The sequence below is a fragment of the Phyllopteryx taeniolatus genome, chromosome 12 (genome assembly GCF_024500385.1).
Source record: "Phyllopteryx taeniolatus isolate TA_2022b chromosome 12, UOR_Ptae_1.2, whole genome shotgun sequence".
Taxonomy (NCBI): domain Eukaryota; kingdom Metazoa; phylum Chordata; class Actinopteri; order Syngnathiformes; family Syngnathidae; genus Phyllopteryx; species Phyllopteryx taeniolatus.
The window spans coordinates 16,593,593-16,617,043 of record NC_084513.1 but is presented as its reverse complement, the minus strand read 5'-3'; the positions used below and the strand labels follow the sequence as shown (position 1 = coordinate 16,617,043).

At 39.9% G+C, this 23,451-nt stretch overlaps 2 protein-coding genes across 2 annotated transcripts in view; one reads left to right on the top strand and one right to left on the bottom strand.

The window, feature by feature from the left end:
- Positions 1–4,109: 4,109 nt before the first annotated feature.
- Positions 4,110–6,152, bottom strand: LOC133487079 (C-X-C chemokine receptor type 4-like). The gene is made up of 2 exons (XM_061793088.1): positions 5,995–6,152; positions 4,110–5,708 (listed from the first exon to the last, which is right to left on the bottom strand). The coding sequence occupies exon 2, from the start codon at positions 5,700–5,702 to the stop codon at positions 4,593–4,595; it is 1,110 nt and encodes a 369-aa protein (XP_061649072.1). The 5' UTR covers positions 5,703–5,708; positions 5,995–6,152; the 3' UTR covers positions 4,110–4,592.
- An 11,506-nt stretch (positions 6,153–17,658) lies between these two features.
- Positions 17,659–23,451, top strand: part of thsd7ba (thrombospondin, type I, domain containing 7Ba) — a 198,856-nt gene continuing 193,063 nt past the window's right edge. The window contains exon 1 of the mRNA XM_061792757.1: positions 17,659–17,780. The gene's annotated coding sequence lies outside the window, so the exon portion shown is untranslated. The remainder of the gene's footprint in view (positions 17,781–23,451) is intronic.

The window sequence follows — 23,451 nt, the reverse complement described above, 5'->3', positions numbered from 1 at the left end:
GGTAACACCAAATGCCGATTGCGTTTCTAATCCGAGTAGAAACGAATAAGTGGTTCCCACGCTGTGCTTTGATAAAATCTAATACAAAAATAAATAAAGACATAGAAAAATAAAAATAATTCTACACATTATTTGTTGCTCAGTGAGTGTGTATTTAAGATAAAATAAAATAATATAATCCTCTTGATTCCTTGAAGATAAAGTGTAGTGTTACAGCACTACAGGGTAAAGAAGCACATCACATATTGTTAAAAAAGGAATAGAAATAAGTAATTTAACTTTTATTAAAACTCTTACTGGCAGAAAATGCATTGATAGATGGAGGTTACACTCGCTGACATCCTGTTACCGCAGAAACTGCAGAGTTATTGCATACATTGAAAGAAAACCGTTATGAATAAACATAGCAAGTTCTCCTTGCAATTCTCTTCTCGCTCAACTTGGAAAATTGGCCAGCGGAATTGAATCCATGATTTTGCTTTGGGAGCAGGAGTCAAGATGTCCTCTGGAGAAACACAGTAGGTTTGAAAGACAGACTAAAATGGCATTTAGGGTTTTTTTAACAAACAACTATGCAATTAACAGACATGACAAGTGCCTAATCCTGTTTCCCAGGCACTTTACCAGTTACATAAAATAGGATGCAACCTTGTGCCTAATAGCATTGCAAAACCGTAACGCTTGATCAAAGTTATGCTTAATTGTGAAAATGTGCTTTAGGGAAGAAAGTAATTCAAAAACTCAGGCTGGTAAAACAGATTGACAAATAGCTCATTGATTACCATGACATAGCCCAGGTTGTTGATTATGTGGCTACAATGGAAAGTCATAAAAAACAAAGAAAACAGAATTAATTCAAAATTTACCATATATCTTTGGGGAAAAAAGTCTGAGAGCTCACTCGAATCATCTTTTTTTGGGGGGGGGGGGGGGTATTCTGTTATTTGATGAAGAACACTTTAAAGAGGTGTCTTGAGACACAAGTCACCTGATTTACGTGTTTTTTGAGATACAAGCTGTCATTGGGCGGATTTTTTTGCTTTGACTTGTGCATTGAGATATGAGCGCTGTATGGTGACTCAAAAAGAAGCAGTTTGGCAGATAGTGAAGAATTCTTCAAAAAAAGAGGCTTGCTTAGATTTGCCACTGCCAGTTGAAGTTTACTCTCAACCTAAACATAAAACAAAGAGAACTACACTCCGTGTATTTTTAAAACAACCACATAGCTTTGCCCTACTTAAGTCTGTTTAGCTTAACGCTAACAAACCATGCATAATGCCATCGACCGGCTAAGAAATAGCATCGGTGTCGCCGTGTTACAACCCTTTCAGTAACAGATATTTGAACGAAAATGCTGCAGCAACACCTTTAGGCAGATAATATATCAATACTTACAGGAATATATTCTTTATCCTCTGCGAAGAATGACTAATATTTATTGCGGCTGACTGAGGAGCTGAGACCAACAATTCTGATGAAAAAATGGCATAGGTACTGAATAACATAAATCAATAGGTAGTGACCACCAGCAATTGTATGCTTCCAAGTGAGCATTGAAGCGTCACCCTCTATTAACTAACCTCTTTTGCCTTGGTCGAGTGCACTGAGGGGGTTCAGGTATCAAGAGAGCTTTGCAAGCTTGGCTTCCAATGTAAGTGATTGTGGTTTGAATACAGTGTGCGGGGGTGTCATCAAAGCTTTTCTCAGACTGTTGGCCACATGAGATATTGATGCAGGAAACAGTCTTCCTGCTGCTCACTCTTCAGGCCAAACAATGTGACTATTAGTGAAGCAGGTTACTGCCCCAAGGGAACTGTTGTTATTTACGTTCCATTCATCTCATGTTTGCAATGTCCCTGATTACACTCAGCCAGAATCAAAATGTAGATTTTTTTTTTCTTTCTTTTATTTGCACGGATCATTTTAGAAGACTGTTGCTCAGCCCATGGATTCCCGCACGTGGTAAAAACCTTTTCCCATCCGTTTCAACAACTTTGGCCTTCAACCCAGACATTGGAAGATCTTTCACCTCAATAAGTCGCATTCAATTTTATGCGGTACAACTGTTCAATTATGTACAAGAAGGGACTCAAGTGACCCACCAGTTTACTCTTAAGTGGCCTGTGAGGACTTAAATGCGTGCACTCGAGCAGGCACTTTGGACCATTTACATGCGCGCGTTGTCAATACTGCATGTTTTGCTTGATATACAGTGGTGCCTTGCGATACGAGTGATCCGATTCACACGTTTTCCAAGATACGAGCTGTCGTTTTGGCCGATTTTTTGCTTTGCTTTGACAAAAATTCAAATACAAGCACCGTAGGAGCAGTGAAGTCAACTCAATTTACTTCACAACAAGCTGCAGTTAGGCAGGTAGTGAACAATCTTTCCCCACCAAAAAAGTGGCTTCAAACTGTTTAATGACGCTCCCAGTTAAAGTTCACTGTCAAACTAAACACAGAGCTAATTACATGTTGTGTAAAACAACCACACAACTTTGTCTTATGATAGCGTAATGCAAACACACAATAGACGGGCTAACGAATGGCATCAATAGTTGTGGTGTTATAACGCTTTAAGCAACGGATGTAGACAGACAATAACATTCACAGGCAAATTTTCTTTATCTTCTGCAAAAAAACAAAACAACAAATAATATTATTGCAGTCTACTGTGTTACAGTAGTTCGGAACGTTTTCTTCGTCGCTGTTATGACTGTATTATACTGTCCCCTAAGTCTGAGTTGCAAACACCAGAAGGAGTTGCAATGAATAAATCATGATGCACAAACAGTTTAATTCTTTGCATTCTATTTAATGATGTTATTACTATATGTTTTATCAGTAAATACTATAGAGTGCACTTTTCGTTATTAAAAAAAACCCGCAAAAATGGTTGTTGGTTGTTTTGGGGAGGGGGGAATGGCTTAATAGCATCTCCATTCATTTCAGATGATTTGAGCTAAGCGCATGGTCACAAAACAAATGAAACTTGTATCTCAAGAGACCACTGTTGTTTAAGAATGTAATTGAAAATGAAGCAAATCCATGAATTAAACTGAGGTGAATTTTACCTGCCAAAGCAAAACTTCCACTTTGTCCTTCCTGAGGTCAGTCTACTCCCTCCATTGAGCTTCCTGTGTCCACCAGTACATTTCTGTGGATAATAATGCGATTCTCCAGTCAAATGCTGATGCATTCTGACAGGGAAAGAAGCAGATGAAAAGGCTTTGGATGAAAACAGTGACGTGTTAACCCAAGATCTCTTTCTGCACCAGCTGCAAGGCAGTCAAGGTTTTATGCTAATCCTGAGTCATTGGGAAAATCTCCAACTGAAGAACCACCTCCGGGTTTTATCCTGTTTCTCTCTGAGAGGCCACAAATATTCATTAACCATCTGACTCGATGGAGGCACTTCACACCTTTTTACATGTAAAGAAATGGAAATGTACCTCCATTGGTTCGTTGAAAGGTGGGCCAACGCTGCATTGCACGGCAGCCATTTGGCGGCTCCATTCTTCTAGAGATCTATTGTTGTCAGCTTCCTTTAGTTCCCAACTTGAACATCACTCTGTCACCAGTCTCCCTGTGTAAAAGACCTACTAATTTGGGTGTCAACATGTGTGGCAGAATTTATTACTTATAATGTGAATACTGAGCAAACAATGTGTCTACTCATTTGCATTCGCTAAATTTATAACCCATTTTGTGAAGACAACATTTGAGGGCATAATAAAAGTTTTGGCCATGATTAAACGGTTAAACACTTGTATACAAGCCAAGTGTCGAGAGGGGGAAAAAAATGAATGGGGTCAAAGAAGAACTTAACATCGTTTTTTTTTTTTTTTTTTCCTTTTCGCCATATGGATTTTAATTATAAAGGAAGACTCTTAACATTGGTGTCATGGCTGCTTAAGATGAAAGTGCACAGATGTTCATGCAATTACAGCCCTCCTTCTGCTTTGCAGTTAGATCAGGTGGGGACATGTGCGTTGGGGGACCCCTTGTCTCTACCCACCAACACACACACGCACACACACACACCCATCCCCCAACCCCTGGGGTCAATAAGAGCTGCTTGAGTGAAAACACCCACGACATGATCAATATAAGAAGCATTGATTTTGTTTATTTTCAGGTAAAAAAAAACAAAAAACAACAACACACATTTTAAAAATAATAATAAAAAAAAAAGTTTGAAAAAGCAGCATGCAATTTGTTTCCGTTACAAAACTTCCAGTGTGAATGACAACAACAATAAATAAAAGCTTTCACATAATCACACAACTTAAGTGCGAACACACAAAACTCTTCAAACTATTTACAGTTTCCAGAAGCAGCTACCGTCCCTCACAGTAAAGACATTCTATGCCGGACCTACATGGGGTCACTGACGTTTTTACAAAAACAAAACTTGACTGTAAAACACAACGAAACAATCTGCATTAGGGAAACAAAACTTACAAAGGCAAACAAATTAAAATGTATTTTTTTTTTCAATTTTTATTTTTTTTTTACAACTGTACAAATTGTAGTATAATGTTGCATTAAAGCTTAGTTTCAAGTCTCACATTTGAAGAGGTTAAGTCGAGTTAACTTGACAAAACGCTTGAAGACTCTGACTCCGTCGACACTGATGAAATCTGCCCGCGCTTTTTGGTCATGAGCGTTGCTTTCTGACTTGATCTGCTATTTACAGTCAACGCGCTCCTGGCGGACTTTTTGAATTTAACTCCCAGGAAAGCGTAGAGGATGGGGTTAAGGCAGCAGTGGAAGTACGCTAAGGCTTCGGTGATGCAGATCCACTTCTCTACTGCTTGTTCCAATTCACAGGAAGGCGTGACCACATTGAGCATCATGAGGGTGTCCAGAAAGAGGCCCACGCAGTACGGCAGCCAGCAGGAGAAGAAGCACAGGATGAGGATGACCGTGGTCTTCAGGGCTTTCTTCTTCAGCGCTTGACCCTTGGCGCCTTGTGACAGCTTGGCGATGAGGATGCAGTAGCAGATGAGAATGACCAGGCCGGGCAGCACGAAGCCCACGAGGATGTGCTGGAAGCGGAAAACCACTGTCCACGTGAGGCTGCTCTCTTGGGGGTAAATGCGCTGGCAGATGATCCTGGAGTCGGCCATCTCCATGCTTTCATTGCTCATGAAGAGGACGTTGGAGGAGGCCGTGTCTTGCGTTCTGGCGAACACCAGGTCAGGTACAGTGAGGACAGTGGCAGGCAGCCACACGCCCACATAGATGATTTTACTTGCCAGCAACTTTCTCGTGGCTTGGCTGTTAGTGGCCCTCACTACAGCCAAGTATCTGTCCAGGCTGATAAAGGCCAGGATGAGCACGCTGCTGTACAGGTTGACAGTGTAGATCATGTGCACAAAGACGCAGAGGAAACTTCCAAAGTACCAGTTTCTGGCTGCGTCCACGGCCCAAAAGGGCAGCGTCAAGACAAACAGCAGGTCGGCCACAGACAGATGTAGCCGGTACTTATCTGTCATTGTTTTGACCTTTTTCTGGTAGCCCATCACGATAACGACTAATCCATTGCCAACGATGCCAAGAACAATTATAATCCCATAAACGGTGGGCAGGAAAATTGTTTTGAAGTCGTTGCTGAGCGCTCGGCCGCATGGCTCCTGAAAGGCCAGGTCGAAGTCTCCAGACTCCTCTGAACTGTTGTCGAATAAGTAGAAGTCCATAGCAACCTAAATGAGCAAAAGCGGAAGGGAGGACAGTCAGACATGTGCCTATTTGCTACTTCACACGGAAGATACAAATATGCAAAACAGTTGTATTCTGAAACTTTGTCTTGATAAACTTCACACTTTTCTCTTAGTTAAATAATGCATTCAAGTAGGCAAAGACAATGTAATCATAAACAGCAAATACTCAACCAGAAAACGAACAGTGAACACAATTTGCCACACATCATCATTTTTTTCAGAAGTGTATTCTTATGAGATTTCAAAAACAACAACAACAAAAACTCACCTCCGAGTTAAGAAAAACAAGTTACTGAAACGTTAGGAGTGCTACGTGTGCATGCGTGCATCTGAACAGCGTGTTGTGCGTGGCTGCTCCACGCGCCTCAATAAATGCCGTGGGTCTCCCTCGGCCCCTCCCCGCGAGGAGGCGGACCCACGGATCCAAAAACGGGTGGCCTTTATAAACACACTGAGCTCGGAAACTGCTCTCAAAAGTCCGCTTAATTTATTCACCCAACTCTATGTACTTGGCTTGTTTTGAATGCAGCATTGTTGACCTTCCCTTCTACAAGAGGTGGCAAAAGTGCTCACACTCTGTACTAAAGTAGAAGTTTACATACTTCTCCTACTTTAAAGACTTTTGGTAAAAGTAGAAGCACTGATTGAACTCCTGCACTAAATGTAAAAAGGTACAGATAGAAATGTACTTCAGTAAAAAATGTACTACTATTATTCTTACACTTTTTGCTGTCATTTATATCAAATACAAGTTTTGATAACTTGGCACAATGAAAAATAAACTTTTTATTTATTTATTTATTTATTTTTATTTGTTTAAACCAAGAGCCAACTAGCATTGTTAAAATGCACAATGTTTACCTGTTCGGCAGGGGATTTTGGTATGCCAAAAGCTGGTAGTTTTTAGGCTGGCAAAAGACAACACATCCGCCACCAATCATTCTTGTTGCCAACAACATGAAACATTTCGCTTAAATAATCTTTTGTCATTAATGCTCCCGTTATTTCTGCGTTCACCTAGCACCTACCACCTACCATGCTGCTGCTGTCCCTGTTTTTTTTTTCTTCTCTGCCCTGCGAGTCTTCAAGATCTTAATCAATCAATAAATAAATCAGTACTTCAACCACAGTTAACTTTAATTCTCTTTGTCTTCGTTTATGTTGTGTTGAAAAAAAGTAACAAGCCTATTCCGAGAAAATCAGGAGTAGAAAGTACAGATACCTGTATCTGTTTTCAAATGTAGGGAGTAGAAGTAAAAGTCATCGGGAAAATAAATCTTTCTTTCTCTCTCTCTCTGTCTAACTCTGACTTACACACGACCACACACCGCCTGTCTGACACTCACACACATACACACAGAATGAGAGGTCACACAGCTGAGGTGGACTGATGGATTATTTCTACACTTTTGGCATCACAGAGGATTTGATCATAACTAAGCGCCCTTGGTTTCCTTGAAATATGCCTAATAAATCTATTATTTACTTTTGATGATCATCTCATCAGCCTCGCAGCGTATGGCGGCCTTCTCATTCCACACAGTATTATAAGTTCAAATACAGACCACAACGCCGCGATAACGTGTAGGATGTCACCACAAGAGCGAATCGCCTTTTGCCTTCACACAGTACTTAAGTAGAGTTATGTCTGCACTCCAAAGTGCTGAATAACCCCAGTGGATGTGCAAAGTACCTTACATGCTATAATGAGGGATTTCAATCAAACAGCCTCGGGGCGTACGACTCGACTTTTTCTCGCGGCTTTGCCAATCCTCTCTGATTTCAGTTAAGTTAGTGATGACAGGTCCCGGCCACACCGAACCCGCCTCCCTCCACAGAGCGCAGGCTGGCGGGTGTCTGAAACTTAATCTGCACCAGGAGACATGCAAATGCTAAGCCTTGTCTTTGAAATGTGAGACTGGTGATAGATTTTATACATTGATGTGTGTCATTGATTTCACCGCTTGCCATTTTAAACGCATCATTCTTTTGAACGCCAAATAGAATAAGAAAATTAAGATTCTGGGGAAATTAAGATTCTACTAAAACCCGACATTGACAATTTTCTTTTTCCTACTCATTCTTATCCTACGTACACAGTCACACTTGATGTCTCAATCACCTTCACGGCCCGACAAATATTGCAATTCACAATTCACCGAAATCACAAGTGTCAAACTGCTGGCCCGGGGGTCACATAATTTTATGTGGCCCGCGAAAGCAAATCAAAATCGCTAATCACTTTCTGGTGTAATACCATTGAGATATTTGCAAGCATTTTTTTTGGTTACCAATCCCCCTTTGAAAAGAAATGTAATAGTTGAAAAAACATTTTTTTTTTTAGGCTTCTGATTTCAAAACTCAGTCACTGATGGTGTAGTGGTACACTCGCCTGACTTTGGTGCAGGCAGCGTGGGTTCAGTTCCCACTCAGTGACGTTGTGAATGTGAGTGCGAATGGTTGTCCGTGTCTATATGTGCCCTGCGACTGACTGGCGACCAGTTCAGGGTGTAGGCCGCCTTTCGCCCGAAGTCAGCTGGGATAGGCTCCAGCGTCCCGCGACCCTAACCAGGATAAGCGGTGTTGAAAATGGATGGATGGATGGATTTCAAAACTGATTATTCATCAATGTGTTGTGTATACTGCAATTACAGTATATGAGGTAATCTTTCATTTATATGGGTCCACAGTTGTAACGGCCCTCCGAGGGAAGTCATAACTGTGATGTGGCCCGTGACAAAAATGTATTTGACACCCCTGAAAACGATCCAAAAACTCACCTCAATTTACAGCTGTGAGTTTCAAAACAACACCAGCGAAGTGTTATACAACTGTGTGAGCAGGGTGATATTTTTAAATAGGGAAGTTCTTGCACACTTTGCACACAATAATAAACACTTGGACTATCTGAAAAGAAGGCACTAGTGTCACGGGTTGTTGCAGAGGCTTGAATAGACCAGATTTGTGTTGCAAACTTTTATTTTTTGGGACTTAAATATTTCAACAAGAAGATGATATTGTGCTCTCTCACCACTGGCAGACAAAAATAAATTAGGAGCTCAGTCATCACTATTTTAATATAGCAACTAAATAATGATCACCGAATGATCAACAGTCATCAGATACAGATTGACCCCAAGAAGAGCAAGAAGCACTTCAGAGGCTTATCAAAGTGGTTTCACAATAATCTTTTGTGTTTGGTGTCCTCAGAGGGACTCCCGAGGAGAGGAACAGGGAGAATCTGCAGCTCGGAGAAAGGCCACTGTATTGCTATGTTGCGCTTGTCAACACTATCAAGATGCAGGCATTTGCTGTGTTATCAGTCTGTGAGCACAACTCCTGGGTATCATCTGCGTGCACTTTTTCATCTTTACTTTCACTCGCCCCCCCGCTGTGAAATTGTTGTTTTTTTATTTGAATTATTGAGCAATACATTTTTTTTTGCTCTTGGCGTTGTGTCCTCAAATTGCCCCAAAATGAGGTTGTATTGCATGAGTCTGGTCGCACGGAACTACAACACATTACCACCTAGAAAAAGACGTCAATAAATGTACATTTTTTACAGTGGTACCTTGACTAACAAATTTTTCAAGATACCAGTCGTTCCTCGGCTGATTTCGTTTTTGTCTCAAGTTACCCAAAAGAATGTTTGTTACGAGCACAAGATGTTGGCAATGAATGAACTAAATGAATTACACATGGTGTACTTAACAAGACTACATTGTGTCAAGTGTGTCTTACGCAAGCCCACTAACACACCAGAAGGAGCAGCACAAAGCCCATTGAATTATTATTATTATTATTATTATTATTGAATGATGCACAAATGGTTTAATTCTTTACATTCCACTTACATTCCGTGTTTATATCCGGAAATCTGCAGCCTTTCCTTTAAAATTCACTGCTATGGATCAGTTCACTGCTTTAAAACATCTAAAGCCACATTGATAATTAATTATCGACAGGGATCGTCGGTGTAAACGAAAGCCAACTGGTCAATACGGCTGACCTGACAGTCATTTTAATTAGGGAAAAAAAAGCGGCAAATACATAAAAGTTAAACTTGAGGCCTCTAAATCACAGTGTGAGGTATCAACTGCTGTGATAATTGATAGAATATCAACTGAAAGGACAAATTCATGTCAGATTCAGTCAAATATTTCCTGTGACTTCATAGGTTTAACTCCCATCCCTCCAAAGAGAACTAATCTTTGAGCAATTATAAGAAGTATAATCAGTCCAATCGATGCGCTGCCATGGAGTCCGTGTGTACATGAAGCTTATTACCATGTACCATTTCGATTTAAGATATTCCACTCCGCAAAACAAACACAGCTCTGGCAGGACAGTTGCTGTCTCTACTATCGGCACGAGGATTCAGATTGCTATCGGCCTCGGCATACAAAAGATCAGTGAGCTACTTAGAATACAAATCACAAAACGTGTGAACGGCGGCGAAGGGGGCTCTTCACTGAAGAATGACTATTGAAATGAGATACAAGAATGCCAGTGAGATAAAGGAAAGAGAGCACCGGTGTGCAGTCGACGGCAACCCTCCAGCTGTAACTCATCCCTCCGCAGGATAATTTCCTTATAATGACACTTCCACTTATATGTCACCTTCACTTTTCATGGGTCTTGAAGAAAAATAACCGACAGCCTTTGTTGTTAAAGATGACTTCAGATGTTAACTATACGCGATTAGATCCAGACAAAAAAAAAAAAAAAAACGGAAACTCTCTCGTCCGGACTCCAATAAGAGCATTGTAATATTTATTATTGTCAATGCGTTGGGATATTTTGCTTTGTGAGAGAAGTTCCATTTACTTAGCGTCAAATAACAAATCTGCATTAAGTTGCTTGAACACGTGTAGTGTGCTGTAAAAGGTCATCAAGAGGTGGGGAAATGATCAAATTTCACTTAATTAAATTTTACACCTCATTGTTGGCCATGAGTGTGTGCATGCCATAGAGAGAAGGAAAAAAAAAAGTTTGAAAGTTTGATGTTGCAGCCAGGATGTGGACAGAGGCTTTAGAGCGCCTTGTTGTCGCGGTGGGACCCAGTGGGATATATTCCAGCCACTGAAAGATTGAAGCAAATATATCTTCACTGCTCAAACATGTAGTCATGTGAATGCATAAGTTAGATGCTAGACAAGGTAGCATCTACTTTTCCAGGTCGTAAAAAAAAAAAATAATGGAAATTGATGACAGTTGAGCGGGATGTGGGTTGAACGTATTCAGCTTGATTATTCACAATTTTGAAGCTTCATTCCATAATTCATTTCATTCTAATTTGGCACTCTTCTCTGTGGTGCATGAAATTCAGAAGCCATTTTTTTTTCTCTTTCCAGGGATTTTAAGTGTGTTCCCATTAGCTGGCAAAAAGGTACAACACCTGTTGCCATTCATACAACAGATTAATTGCTTCCTGCGAGTATATCAGCTTTGTGTTCAATTAAACAAGTCGAGATTTTACACTCACTAATTTGTGAGTAAAATGAGATCATCTTTATTTCAGTATTCATACTTTTTGTGACATTTTTGTTTGTTGGTGTGCTGTGAGATGTTTTCCTCTAAAATGGGTGCGTTGGCTCAATAAAGGTTGGGACACATTGTTTTAGTTTGTGAATGTTTTGTTTTTCCAATAAAATAATGTGGCCTCTGGAATATTCTGGAATGTAGAATGTGGTGTTTTTGTCTGACTTATTTCGATATGAATGTCCTTCATGCTTATGCAAAATGTGCACTGTTTTGCTCTGGAATGCATCTTCTCATCTACCAGTCAAGGTTCCATCGGGGTACTTGTGTTCCCACCTACTCGTCCTTAATGAGCTCTTCCTCTTTGTTTGTATCAGTCGTCATGCTGTATGTCTGTCAATAGCAAATGCACAGGTCGATACGCTACACACAAATCTCACAAAAAGCTGAAAATGAGTAAATATACTTTCGACAAACATGGATATTTATATTTCCACACAAAGCATCTTGTTTGCTTACATGTAAGTTTGTGTTTGAAGAGAACACTTGAACACTTGAGCCTCTCTGAAAGCTCACTTATCTTCAGAAGGCAACCTCTTAAACTTCCTACTTTTCACTAATGTTGCATGTGTTGTCGGCCCATTTAAAGCACTTTCTTTGACCTTGATCAAGGTCACAATGCTCCACCAAACCCGGAATGTACTGCAAGGGCTATAAAGAAAGAGCCGCACGTCCATACTGAATATAAAATCTTCCTGAAACTCCATATTCCAGTCTGAAATTGATTCATGCTTTCCTACTTTTGTGCCTAACGTGCGTGGTGAAGTTATTTCAGGGTCACTGCAGGACATCAGTAGAAACACATAAATGTCTCGCCACTTCAGTAGTAGTGGTAGACTCAGAGGATTTATTTCATTTTTGTTCTTTGTGGAATACTAACAAGGTCATTCCCTGGCTCTTAGGACAAAATTAGTGGGCACAGGCGTTGGCAATTTTCATGTCGACTACTTTCTTCTATCCTGCTGCTGCCTGTTCTGACATGGAATCCTGACATATTAAGGAAACTGGGGGGAAAAAAACACCTAAGAAAGACATTATTTTTTGGCACTGCCCTTAAGAAGTAAATAGAGATATATCAATTTACAGGAGACAAGATGCAAAACAAGTCACAAGACTGGTTGAGAAATGCAACATGTTGCATAGTAAGGGTGTTTTTTTTATATATGACTCCATGATGACTGCAATCGGGGTTCCCTTTCCTTTTTCATCAACATCTCCGTTGTGGTTTTGCTTTAAAAAAAGAACAAACGCTTCATGGCTTTTACTTCACACAAACATTCATGTTTAGATGCAATGATTTGCACACCAGTTTACAGGTTTAAAAACCCTGTAAAGTGGATTGAAAACTATTTAGCTCAATTGTGGAGATACTGTATAGCGTCAAAGTATTTTTCACCGTTTCAGTTTTCCTGATTATTTTCGGGTGTGGCAAAAACAGTGCCTAGCACTTCGGCTCAGACATGAACCCCCTTTCCCCCGCACTATAAGAACTTGAGCGCCTTCACTTGCGTCAATGGTTATCCGGAGAGTTAGTTATAATTACTTCAGTGCACAGATAGCTAGCCAGCTATGCCAAGCCCCAAAAGTGCATCTTCCCTGGATGCCACAATTTACAGAACAGCTCAGTGTCGTTATTCAAATTCCCAAGTCTTATGTATTTTGTGTTATTCAGGCTACCTTAATACGTTGTAACCCTAAGCATTGTGGGTATATAAGTAACAAGAAGTATGGTTGAGAAAGTAATGTGAGCCACACCTAAATGTTCTTTTTTTTAGGTTTTCACAAACAAATACGTTCACATATGCCCAAAAAGAAAGTCATTGTTAATCACGTCTCGAAGTTTCAATGCAATCCTTCTGCTGCTTTTGTAAGTGATTAAAGATCCCAGCAAGTGTCCTTTTGAGTTTCCCTGCAGGTGGAGGTTGTTCCATCTGGCCCGCAAAGACGTTGCAGAAGACACAAACTGGGGCTCAGCTCAGCCCTGATCACCTCAGATAACAGAAACAATGGGCCAGATGACAGCAGATAAGCTTTCGAGAGTCAGGTGACCGAGGAGAACGAGCCAATCAACCAGCTGCCAACTGGACTATATCATTAGCACCTATAGGAGAACACTTCAAGTGCTTTATGCACTTGTCAACCTTAAAGTGGAAAATAATTCTGCTTTATAACCTCTGCTTTAATGTTTTTGCCTGTTTTTGTATGCATGAAAGTCGCTTTGTTTGAAACCATAAACTGTTGGTGCTGATGCAGTTGTCAACCACTTTCTATTTTCCAAGTGGTTTATTTTTCTGCATGCTGGACCATTTGCGTGTCTGCCCCCATGCTAGTACGGGGGAATCCATCACTATCTGTGATTATTATTTGGCCTTGTGCTCTACTTGTGTTGTTGTTGTATGTACTGTATATATACAAAAACCTGAGGCAATCATAGTTACCTTTGCCAAGGGCAAGTGAAAAAGGAGGTCAACTTTTCATGCGCAGTAATTCCCTCTCCATCACTGGCGTTACATTCCAGATCACTCCCGCAATAAGTGCACGATAGAAATACGCTATTTAAATACACCCTGGGCATGTTTTTATAGGATTTATGGCACCTAAAAAAATCTCTTTAACACACTTTTAAAACAATACAGACACATTTAAACACATTGGGAGCAAGCACAATGGGTAACAAATATATTTTACAACAATATAAAAAAACAAAAAGTGTAATAACTGTAATAACACTTACAAAAAAAAGTGCAATATAGCGCGACCACAACGCGTGAACTGCGATAGAGGGAGGAAAACTGTATTATATTATTTCACTGTTTAAATGATTATGAAACAAATGCATCACTTACAGCAAATTTGCCTTGTACAATTTTAGGTGCGGATAACAAAGATTTGTGTATTTGTCAACCACGAGAGACATTACCGCCATCTACAGGGCCGGAATGAAGTCTTATTGACGACTAAGACTACTTACAAATTTGAATTTAAAAAATGAGCTCAGTGTAGATGGATTCAATCAATCAATCAATCAATCACATTTTATATACAAAGCACTTTTCATACGTGAAAAATGCAACCTAAATTGCTTCACAGAGATCAATACAGACAATTAAAATAGCAGGAACTATACAAAAACCTACCCCTCCCATCCCCACATACTGTATAAATGCAAACGCGCCCAAACGAGCACACACGCACCCGCACGTACACACAAACACAGCACCTATTGACTAATAGTATAGTGACATGGCAAGGCACTGAGGATCATGGGCGAGCAAAGACAACCTGTGGGAGCCATCCACAATGAATGGTTTTAAAAAAATAAAAAAATAAATAAAAAATCAGTGAAAATGTTACAAATCAGTGTGTGCCCTGCTTTAGTTGTCTACCTGGAGGATGTTTCTCTTTCTCACTCATGCACGGGGTGATGTATGGGTCAGGTGTGTCATGTACATTTTTTTTCCCCACAGGGAGCAACGACTTTCCAATTTGCTCATTTTCAGTGAGAGGTGAGAGGCCAGGCAGGAAGGTGCGTGGAAGCTTACAAACAGGGGTAATCTTGTAAAACTGTCACGGTCATGCTCATCAACCGCCCACCGTTAGAGTTGAAAGTGCTTTCAGTTCAGCTGTCATGTATTTAAACCTGTCACACTAGACTTGTTTCTGTAACAGGAGGGAGGATAAATCAAGGCAAGTGTACCTGTATGTGGAGGTTGATGTGTTCACTGTCTTTTTTGAATTTAATACTTTGGAAAGGTGTGAGGGAGTGAGAAAAGTAACAAATGTGTTGTATATTTAATGCCTGTTTCTGTGTCACTGTTCAGTTTAGCAGTAAAGTAAAACAAAACAAACATACAATCAAAAAAAGTCAATTAAGCAATACTGGAAAATCCAGGCAATGATTTTGCATTGACAGACAGACAGACAGACATTACTTTATAACACAGACGAAATTTGGTGGCATTTATCACATTTGTTTTGCTTATGGCAACGGTTGACAAATGAATAAAAGATTTACACATACTGTAGTGACATAAAAAATAATTACAGTTCACATTGTAGGGGAAACCCTGAAGCAAAGAAAAGCATAATCATTCCCTCATGCCATTTTTCTTATTAACATTACTCTTTAGCTCAACGGCCTTGCAAAGAATTGACTTCATTTTATAAAAGGACTCAAATGTTTTAGTTTTGCTTTTCTTCAACATCCTAATTTGGATATAATGTAAAGGTTTACCATTTATTTACATTTACTGCTTTAATTAGTCCAGAGTTTAAGTATAAACAATTGATGATAATGTTACTTTACATATTCTTCCGACCAACCGTCTTCACCTGAAGAGCATCAAGCAGGGACAGACAGAAGGACCACTTTTAAATGTAAAATCTATGGAAACCGCTGTTTTCTATTCTCTCTTTCCTGTCCGTGCTGATTTACAATGCCACTTAGCACAAGGGGGTCGGTCTGTTTCATTCATTATTTAAACACAGTGATGGAAAAGGAACGGCACAGATGTTTACATATGAGCATCTCTGTCCATGACTTTGTGTCATAAAGCGTTGACTTGGTTGGGGGACAAATGCTCAGCACCAGACCAAAACAAAGCACCAAAGGGAGGGCCATCTATCAGCCTATGCCAAAGGGACGTTTCACTGCTCCTGCGGTGCCTCCTTGTCTGAAAGATGACACCGTCTACATTGGAAGCCTCTAGCCAGCAGAGAACTTTTTATTTGCGACTCCTTACTGTCTGCAAGGTGGAGCTGCGGACAGTATAACCTGCCATTCCTTTGCCATGTAAAGGTTTGTCTTAAATCAGTTTAATAAGCTGACATTGGCATTATTCTTTAGTTAGTCAAAGTGATGCAAGTTGAAGTGCAGGTGCACAATTGCTTTTCAGGCTACACACCAAGAACTCTGCCTGAAACGTGTATATTTATTTTATAAATGTAATGATGTACCAGCTGATGTTTGCGTGCAGCAGCAGCCCGGAGTTCCCCTTGTGAATCACTTTTTGTTTTTAAGATAAACATACCAACGTGCTGTTTCACCGTCCAAACGATACAACTTCCTCCTCAACCTAATTCCGGCCCTAAACGGGCTCCTTTGTAGTCATGCTTCTGGGTTTATTTTCCCAGCACAATTGAATTCCTTGCCAAAGACTGTAGATTGGGATCGCTGATACCGAGCGTTGCCCTCACTGCATCCCATCACCTCAAATCTGTGAGGATTATTGTGTTTTTGTGTAAACAAAGATGTGGACTCAATAATGCATGTGGCTTTGCAGAACTAGAACCAACATCCGGTCTTAGTTTTGGGAATATTTCAGAGACCCCTGTGTCTAAAGTTGTTTATGACATATTTGGTGGCAACAGTTAGTTGCACTATATTCCCATAGAAAAAGAAATACTGATCAATATATGGCAGGTGCAGCTTTTTCCTCTGCTGTTTGGTTGTTAAGAGTGGTGAAAACACATTTTCACTCGGAAAAACAACAAAATCTGACTCATGAACCATGTTGTGTTCATGGCTGGACCTGGTAGATAATAGACTGCCTTTATGGGGACACATGGAGGATTTTTAGGCCTCAGGTGGGACCGCGCCACCATAAAGTAAATTTTTTTTTTTCAGACCGATTATTATCTGTCAGGTAGTGAGACACTTGGTTATTTGCTTTGAGCCGCGGAGGCTGAAGAGTGACGCTCCAAGGCAGCCGACAGAATATATCATTATCAGAAGTGTCAGCAAAGCTTCTGGGATATCATCAATAGCATCAAGAGCGTTGTGTGTGTTTGAGTTGACTTCATGCTGCTACTCTGTTTACCTTGGTCTTGTACCGAGATAAAAAACACGTGTACTGTATATCAAGTGTTTCTTGCTCATTGGCTACAACCTCCCCCAAAAATATTTGCCTTGTGTACTGTAAGAGGCACTAAGATGTGTTTCATCGACAGATGGATAGCTAGATAATGAATATAACATTTACAGTCGAAACACCACTCAACTTTATTTATTAGAGCACTTTAATAAACAACTGCAGCTGAAAGAAAGTGCTGCACATAAATAAAAAGCGAACATAAAACACAGTACATTAACAACGACAACAACAATCAAGAAAATATATCTCATTAAACATAAAACCGATCGGTGACATTGAAACACTTCTTCAGCGCCTCATCTGTCCTTTAGACCAGAGGAGTCAAACATCTGGCCAGTGGGGGTTGTTTTACTTAATTTCTCTCTCTCTCTCTCTCTCTCTGTATGTGTGTGTGTGTGTGTGTGTGTGTGTGTATATATATATATATATATATATATATATATATATATAGACACACATAGACTTTTATTTTGAAACTCATGCTTTTATTGTGATGCAAGCACCGTAAGACCGGAAGTATTACGAGTCATGTGACGTGTGGCCCATGTGCATGCAGCTGAGAGAAAAACAGACCTGAGGGCTTCCAATCCATACATGCCGTCCGTGAGAGACTTTGTGTACTCCTGCAGAGGCAAAGCCTGTATGTATCATATCGTATATAGTTTGTTAAGTGATTTTATATGCAAATGTGTAGTTAAAAACGAGTTTGTGAAGTTACTTGGGACATGGGTTTATTTATTTATTTATTTTTTTATCAGTTTATTTTTGAAAGGGGACAATGCAATTTCATAAAACACATGAAGTACACATGGTTAAAAAAAGCCAGAATTAGCCAGAAGGCTAGTTTTCATCTGTAGTCCCCTGGCCATGATGTAAAAAAGCAGTAAAATACATCTACAAGACAATATAATACAGGATACATAATCAAACTATACTATTAAGAGAGAATAAAACCATCATTTTTTTTTATCATAACAAAAAGACAACATAACATACTTGTCTTTTAGTGTTGGCAGCTATAGGTGTTAACTAGCCACATTTTCACTTTTTTTGTGAAGGCGTTGTATGTTGTAAGCAGTTTAACCTCCTCAGGTACTGAGTTCCACTCACCAGCGCTCCTCACTGACCAGGCTGACTTACTGAAAGTGCTCCTGCGCAGAGGAATGAGACAGTCACCTCTGACAGAGCCTCGAGTGACACGCTCAGAGCTGTTTCTTTGGCTGATGAACTCAGCCAGAGGAGCTCGGGCCAAATCATGCAGTACTTTATAAATCAAATTTAAATCTGCAAATATGTGAAGACTGTCCCAGTTTAAAAGACTGTATTTTTTTAAAATTGCACAGTGATGATAGTGCCTTGGTTTTTTATCCATCACTTTAATTACTTGTTTGTACAAAACTTCCAATGTTTTTTTTGCATTCTGACCAGCCTGGGATCAACTGGTTATGCAATAGTTAAAGTGACTAAGAATCATTGAATGCAGGTAAATTTTTGCAGCTTCAGTTGACATTTCATTCCGAATTGCACGAAAATTTGCGAGGTTTAATTTGATACTTTTACACAATTTGTCAATATGGGCTTTAAAGGAAAGCTGTGAATCTATTATTAACCCAAGATATTTGTATTGGCTGACAATTTGCATTAACAAGTATGTCGGGGTCAGGTGTTACTCTATTTGTTTTAGTGAAATACATGCCTACAGTTTTAGAAACGTTTAGCTGTAGACAGCACTCCTGCAACCAAGTTGTGACACAGGACATTGTATTAGTGAGTTTAGCAGCAACAGTATCTTTGGAGCGACCATGAACAAATAAAACTGTGTCGTCTGCATACATTACGCACTCTGCTTCAGAGCAAACAGTGGGCAAATCGTTGATATAAAGACTAAATAAAAGGGGGCCCAATATTGATCCCTGATGGACTCCAGAGGTTAGCCTAAGAGACTCTGATCTGCAGTTGTTAACTCATACAGATTGTGTTCGGTCATGCAGATATGATTCAATCCAGCTCACAGCTTTGCGAGAGAAGTTAAATTTTGAGAGCTTGGTAAGAAGAACAGAGTGATTTACTGTATCGAAAGCTTTCCTGAGGTCCAAGAACACTGACCCTACAACTCCACCCTTGTCGAGAGAAGATTTTATTTTCTCAATGAAGAGGCATGTAGCCATTTCAGTGGAATGCTTGGATCTGAAACCAAACTACATGACGTGGAGAGAGGGGGAGCTGCTGATTAAATAATGGACAATCTGCTCTGACACCCATTTTTCTGCAACTTTGGAAATGGCCGGAAGAATGCTTATATGTCGGTAGTTATTCAGAGAAGTTGAGTCACCGGATTTAAAGACAGGGGTAACAATAGCAGATTTCCAGACCTTTGGAAAGTGACCAGATGAAATTGAAAGATTAATGATTGAGGCAATAGGAGGAGCAAGAGTTGAACCTAGATCTTTGAGCATGCTTGTGTCCATTCCAAAAACATCCTTTGCCTTAGATGGTTTGAGTGAATGAATTAAATCGATAACTTTGTTCTCAGTAATATTTGTAATAGTAAAGAACTGCGTTGCAGACAATGCAGGGTTCCTGCAATCCTGATTTGACCGACAACTTCAAGGAATGATCGCGTTCTTCCATCAGTTTCAGAATAAATGTGTTTAACCAAGGCAGGACATTCTTTCTAGCTTTTAGTTTAATTATCCGTGTAAATTGTATAATAATTTCTTGTATTTTGTTGGCAAATTTAGAACAATCCTCATCTAAATTTTTAACAGCGAGTAATACATCCCAGTTTACTTTTTGGATGAAATCTTGGAAATTTTGTTGTTCATGTTTTGGTATCCTATTGGATTCAGTGGTGGCCAAGGGTTTGAAGCGCTTTTTATTTAATTTTCTTGTGACCATTATAAGATTGTGATCCTTGAGGATATTGTATGGCTTCAAGATCCTTTCTGGCCTATTAGTAAAGGCTAGATCAATCTGAGTTCGGGTGGAGTTTGTAATTCTCGTAGGGCCATTAATAACCTGAGTCATATCCATATCATCCATAACCCTTTTCAATTTTTTCCTAACTTTGTTAACTTCCCAATTAACATTTAGGTCACCCATTATTGTCATCTCTTTTGCAAGATTGAGTTGTTTCAGTAACATTTCCAGCTTTTCATAGAAAGCGGCATTTGATGAGGGAGGCCTATAAATAACTACAAGAATAAAAGACATTTGCTGTGACAAAGAAACAGTTAGTCCAAGGAATTCTAATCCATTCTCATCTGTAACATGTATTTCATTACAATTAAAAGTGTCCTTGGCATAAATCATAACACCTCCTCCCTTAGAACCCTGTCTGTCGTTTCTAAACATTTTATAACCAGGTACAGATAGTATTGGTGAGGGCGAAGATTCATGGAGCCTTGTCTCAGATAGGCAGAGGAAGTCAATATTTGAGTCAGTGATTGACCTGATCACTTTTCGTTAAAATGCTTCGTATATTTAAGTGTGTACAAAGAATGCCTTTTGGTTTACGTGTTGAGTCCCATATTAATTTAGAGTTATTAACGGTTTGGAACGCCCTCCATTTCCGGTGCTTTAGTATTGCGGGGTTTGGCAGCCCCCTGTTTCTTTTATTGGCAATGTTTGCATATAGCGTTACGCTGCCAGCTTCCGCATCAGCCGGTGGTGGTGGAGGCCCAGCCGTCGGTGGTGGTGGTGGTGGAGGCCCAGCCGTCGGTGGTGGTGGTGCCCAGGTGAAAATTGGTGGGCATCAGTCCTGTTTAAAAGGTGTGCCAAACAAATTATGCGAGTGACTCGATGTTGTAGAAACCCCTGACAGGAAAAATCTAAAAGTTGCTTCTTTAGCGAGATGGAGGTTACAAGTTAATTAGATGCATGCTAATAGTAGAAGATGGCTTGCTAATTGTGCAGACTAATGCAAACCTCATATATATTAATTGTTTATGTTTGCAGCTTTTTATGGCAAGCTCCTTGGGTGGCAATTATATTAGCAGCTAGACTTAAGTTTATTTTTTGCACTTGCTGTAAATATGTATGTCCTCAATAGACATAGCTAATGCATTTATTGTCTTAATTTGTCTTTTTTTTTTTAAGTTTCACTCTGTCAATCTGCATGATTTCAAGACTGTTCAACCCCAATTCCAATGAAGTTGGGACGTTGTGTTAAACATAAATAAAAACAGAATACAATGAGTTGCAAATCATGTTCAACCTATATTTAATTGAATACACTACAAAGACAAGATATCTAATGTTCAAACTGATAAACTTTATTGTTTTTAGCAAATAATCATTAACTTAGAATTTTATGGAGGCAACATGTTCCAAAGAAGCTAGGACAGGGTCATGTTTACCAATGTGTTACATCACCTTTTCTTTTAACAACATTCAATAAACATTTGGGAACTGAGGACACTAATTTTTTAGGCTTTGTAGGTGGAATTCTTTCCCATTCTTGCTTGATGTACAGCTTCAGCTGTTCAACAGTCCGGGGTCTCCGTTGTCGTATTTTACGCTTCATAATACGGCACACATTTTCACATTTTGCGAGACAGGTCTGGACTGCAGTCAGGCCAGTCTAGTACCCGCACTCTTTTACTACAAAGCCACACTGCTGTAACACGTGCAGAATGTGGTTTGGCATTGTCTTGCTGAAATAAGCAGGGGCATCCATGAAAAAGACGTTGCTTGGATGGCAGCATATGTTTCTCCAAAACCTGTATGTACCTTTCAGCATTAATGGTGCCTTCACAGATGTGTAAGTTACCCATGCCATTGGCACTAACACAGCCCCATACCATCACAGATGATGGCTTTTGAACTTTGCGTCCATAACAGTCCGGATGGTTCTTTTCCTCTTTGGCCCGGAGGACACGATGTCCACAATTTCCAAAAACAATTTGGAATGTGGACTCGTCAGACCACAGAACACTTTTCCACTTTGCATCAGTCCATCTTAGATGAGCTCAGGCCCAGAGAAGCCGGCGGCGTTTCTGGGTGTTTTGAATTGAAGTCTCCACTGACCAGTGAGGCGTTGGGATGCTGAAATTGTAATCTTTCGATCACATCGTGAATGATGTCACTTGTGTTGGCTGCGGCAGCTGATGATTGACTGTAAACAAATAACTGCAGTTTTCCAACAGTCCTTAGTTCGTCCGTTGGCGAGTAACCATACATTCCCAATAATGATCAATGTAAGGAACGGTTCAAATCTCCTTTCCCATTTGATCCTTTCCCTCACTTCACTTTAGCCCCAGGTCTCGTACCTCTCAATATTTTCTCCAAGATGTGCTTTTTGCTGTGGGGACGTTGGCTGGCTCCATATTAGGGCAAGGAAGTAGTAGCTCCTTGTGGTTGTAGGTAAAACATCGTAAGCAAGAAGGGAGGAAAAGTCAGATTGTGTCGATATTCTGTGACAATACAGCTTAGACAAAAACAAAAAAAGTAAATTGGGAAAAATGCAATAAGAGACAGAAACAAAGAAATAAAAGAGAAAGCGAGTCGAACCGCTGTGATTGGCTGGCGTCCAGTTCGTGTGTACCCCGCCTCTTGCCCTAAGATAGCTGGGATAGGCTCCAGCACGGCCGTGACCCTAAAGAGGATAAGCGGAGCGGAAGATGAATGAATGAATGAGTCGAACCGGCTGCAAGAGGCTGTCGAATCTCAGCACCCTGAAGTGTAAACAGTGATTACAATTAAAGGGTGGAATGATGGAAAATTACATACATTCAGGGAGTCGAATTTAACTTGAATAGGATCAATGAATCAATTACAAAATGTACTGTATAAAAGATAAATTATATATAATTAAATAGATCCAGCAGAATAGAATGTATTGATACATTTGTGTATCTTAGCTACATGAACAATAATTGACCATAATCCAAAATACTACTAATGTATTTTTTAAATAACCTAGATCTGCTGTCAGAATTATATTTTAAAATTAAATTTATGAATCACTTTTTGACATGCAGGAGTGACTATATTCTATCATAGGAAAACAGGCAGGATTTTGTTTGTGGTAGGAATGTAGGGCAAGTTGTGCGTGTGTATTTCTATAATCAAATACATACCGTACATTCTTTATTTCATATTATAAGTCAGTGACTCCTGCATTGCTGCACTATTTGCATATACTGGCCACTCATGCCAGAGTAGCATCTGCTCCATTGCACACCGTTTGAGGAGTATCTGTAACATTTGCACAACCAACATTGTCCCAGATTATCGCACTACTCGTCACTTTGAACCGCATATACTCCTTGAAGTCTCAGTGCCCCTTGCACAATGGTCATTGCACCGGT

What these genes read in the sequence shown, in the direction of transcription:
- LOC133487079 (XM_061793088.1), bottom strand. Translation starts at nt 5,702, where the DNA reads ATGGACTTCTACTTATTCGACAACAGTTCAGAGGAGTCTGGAGACTTC.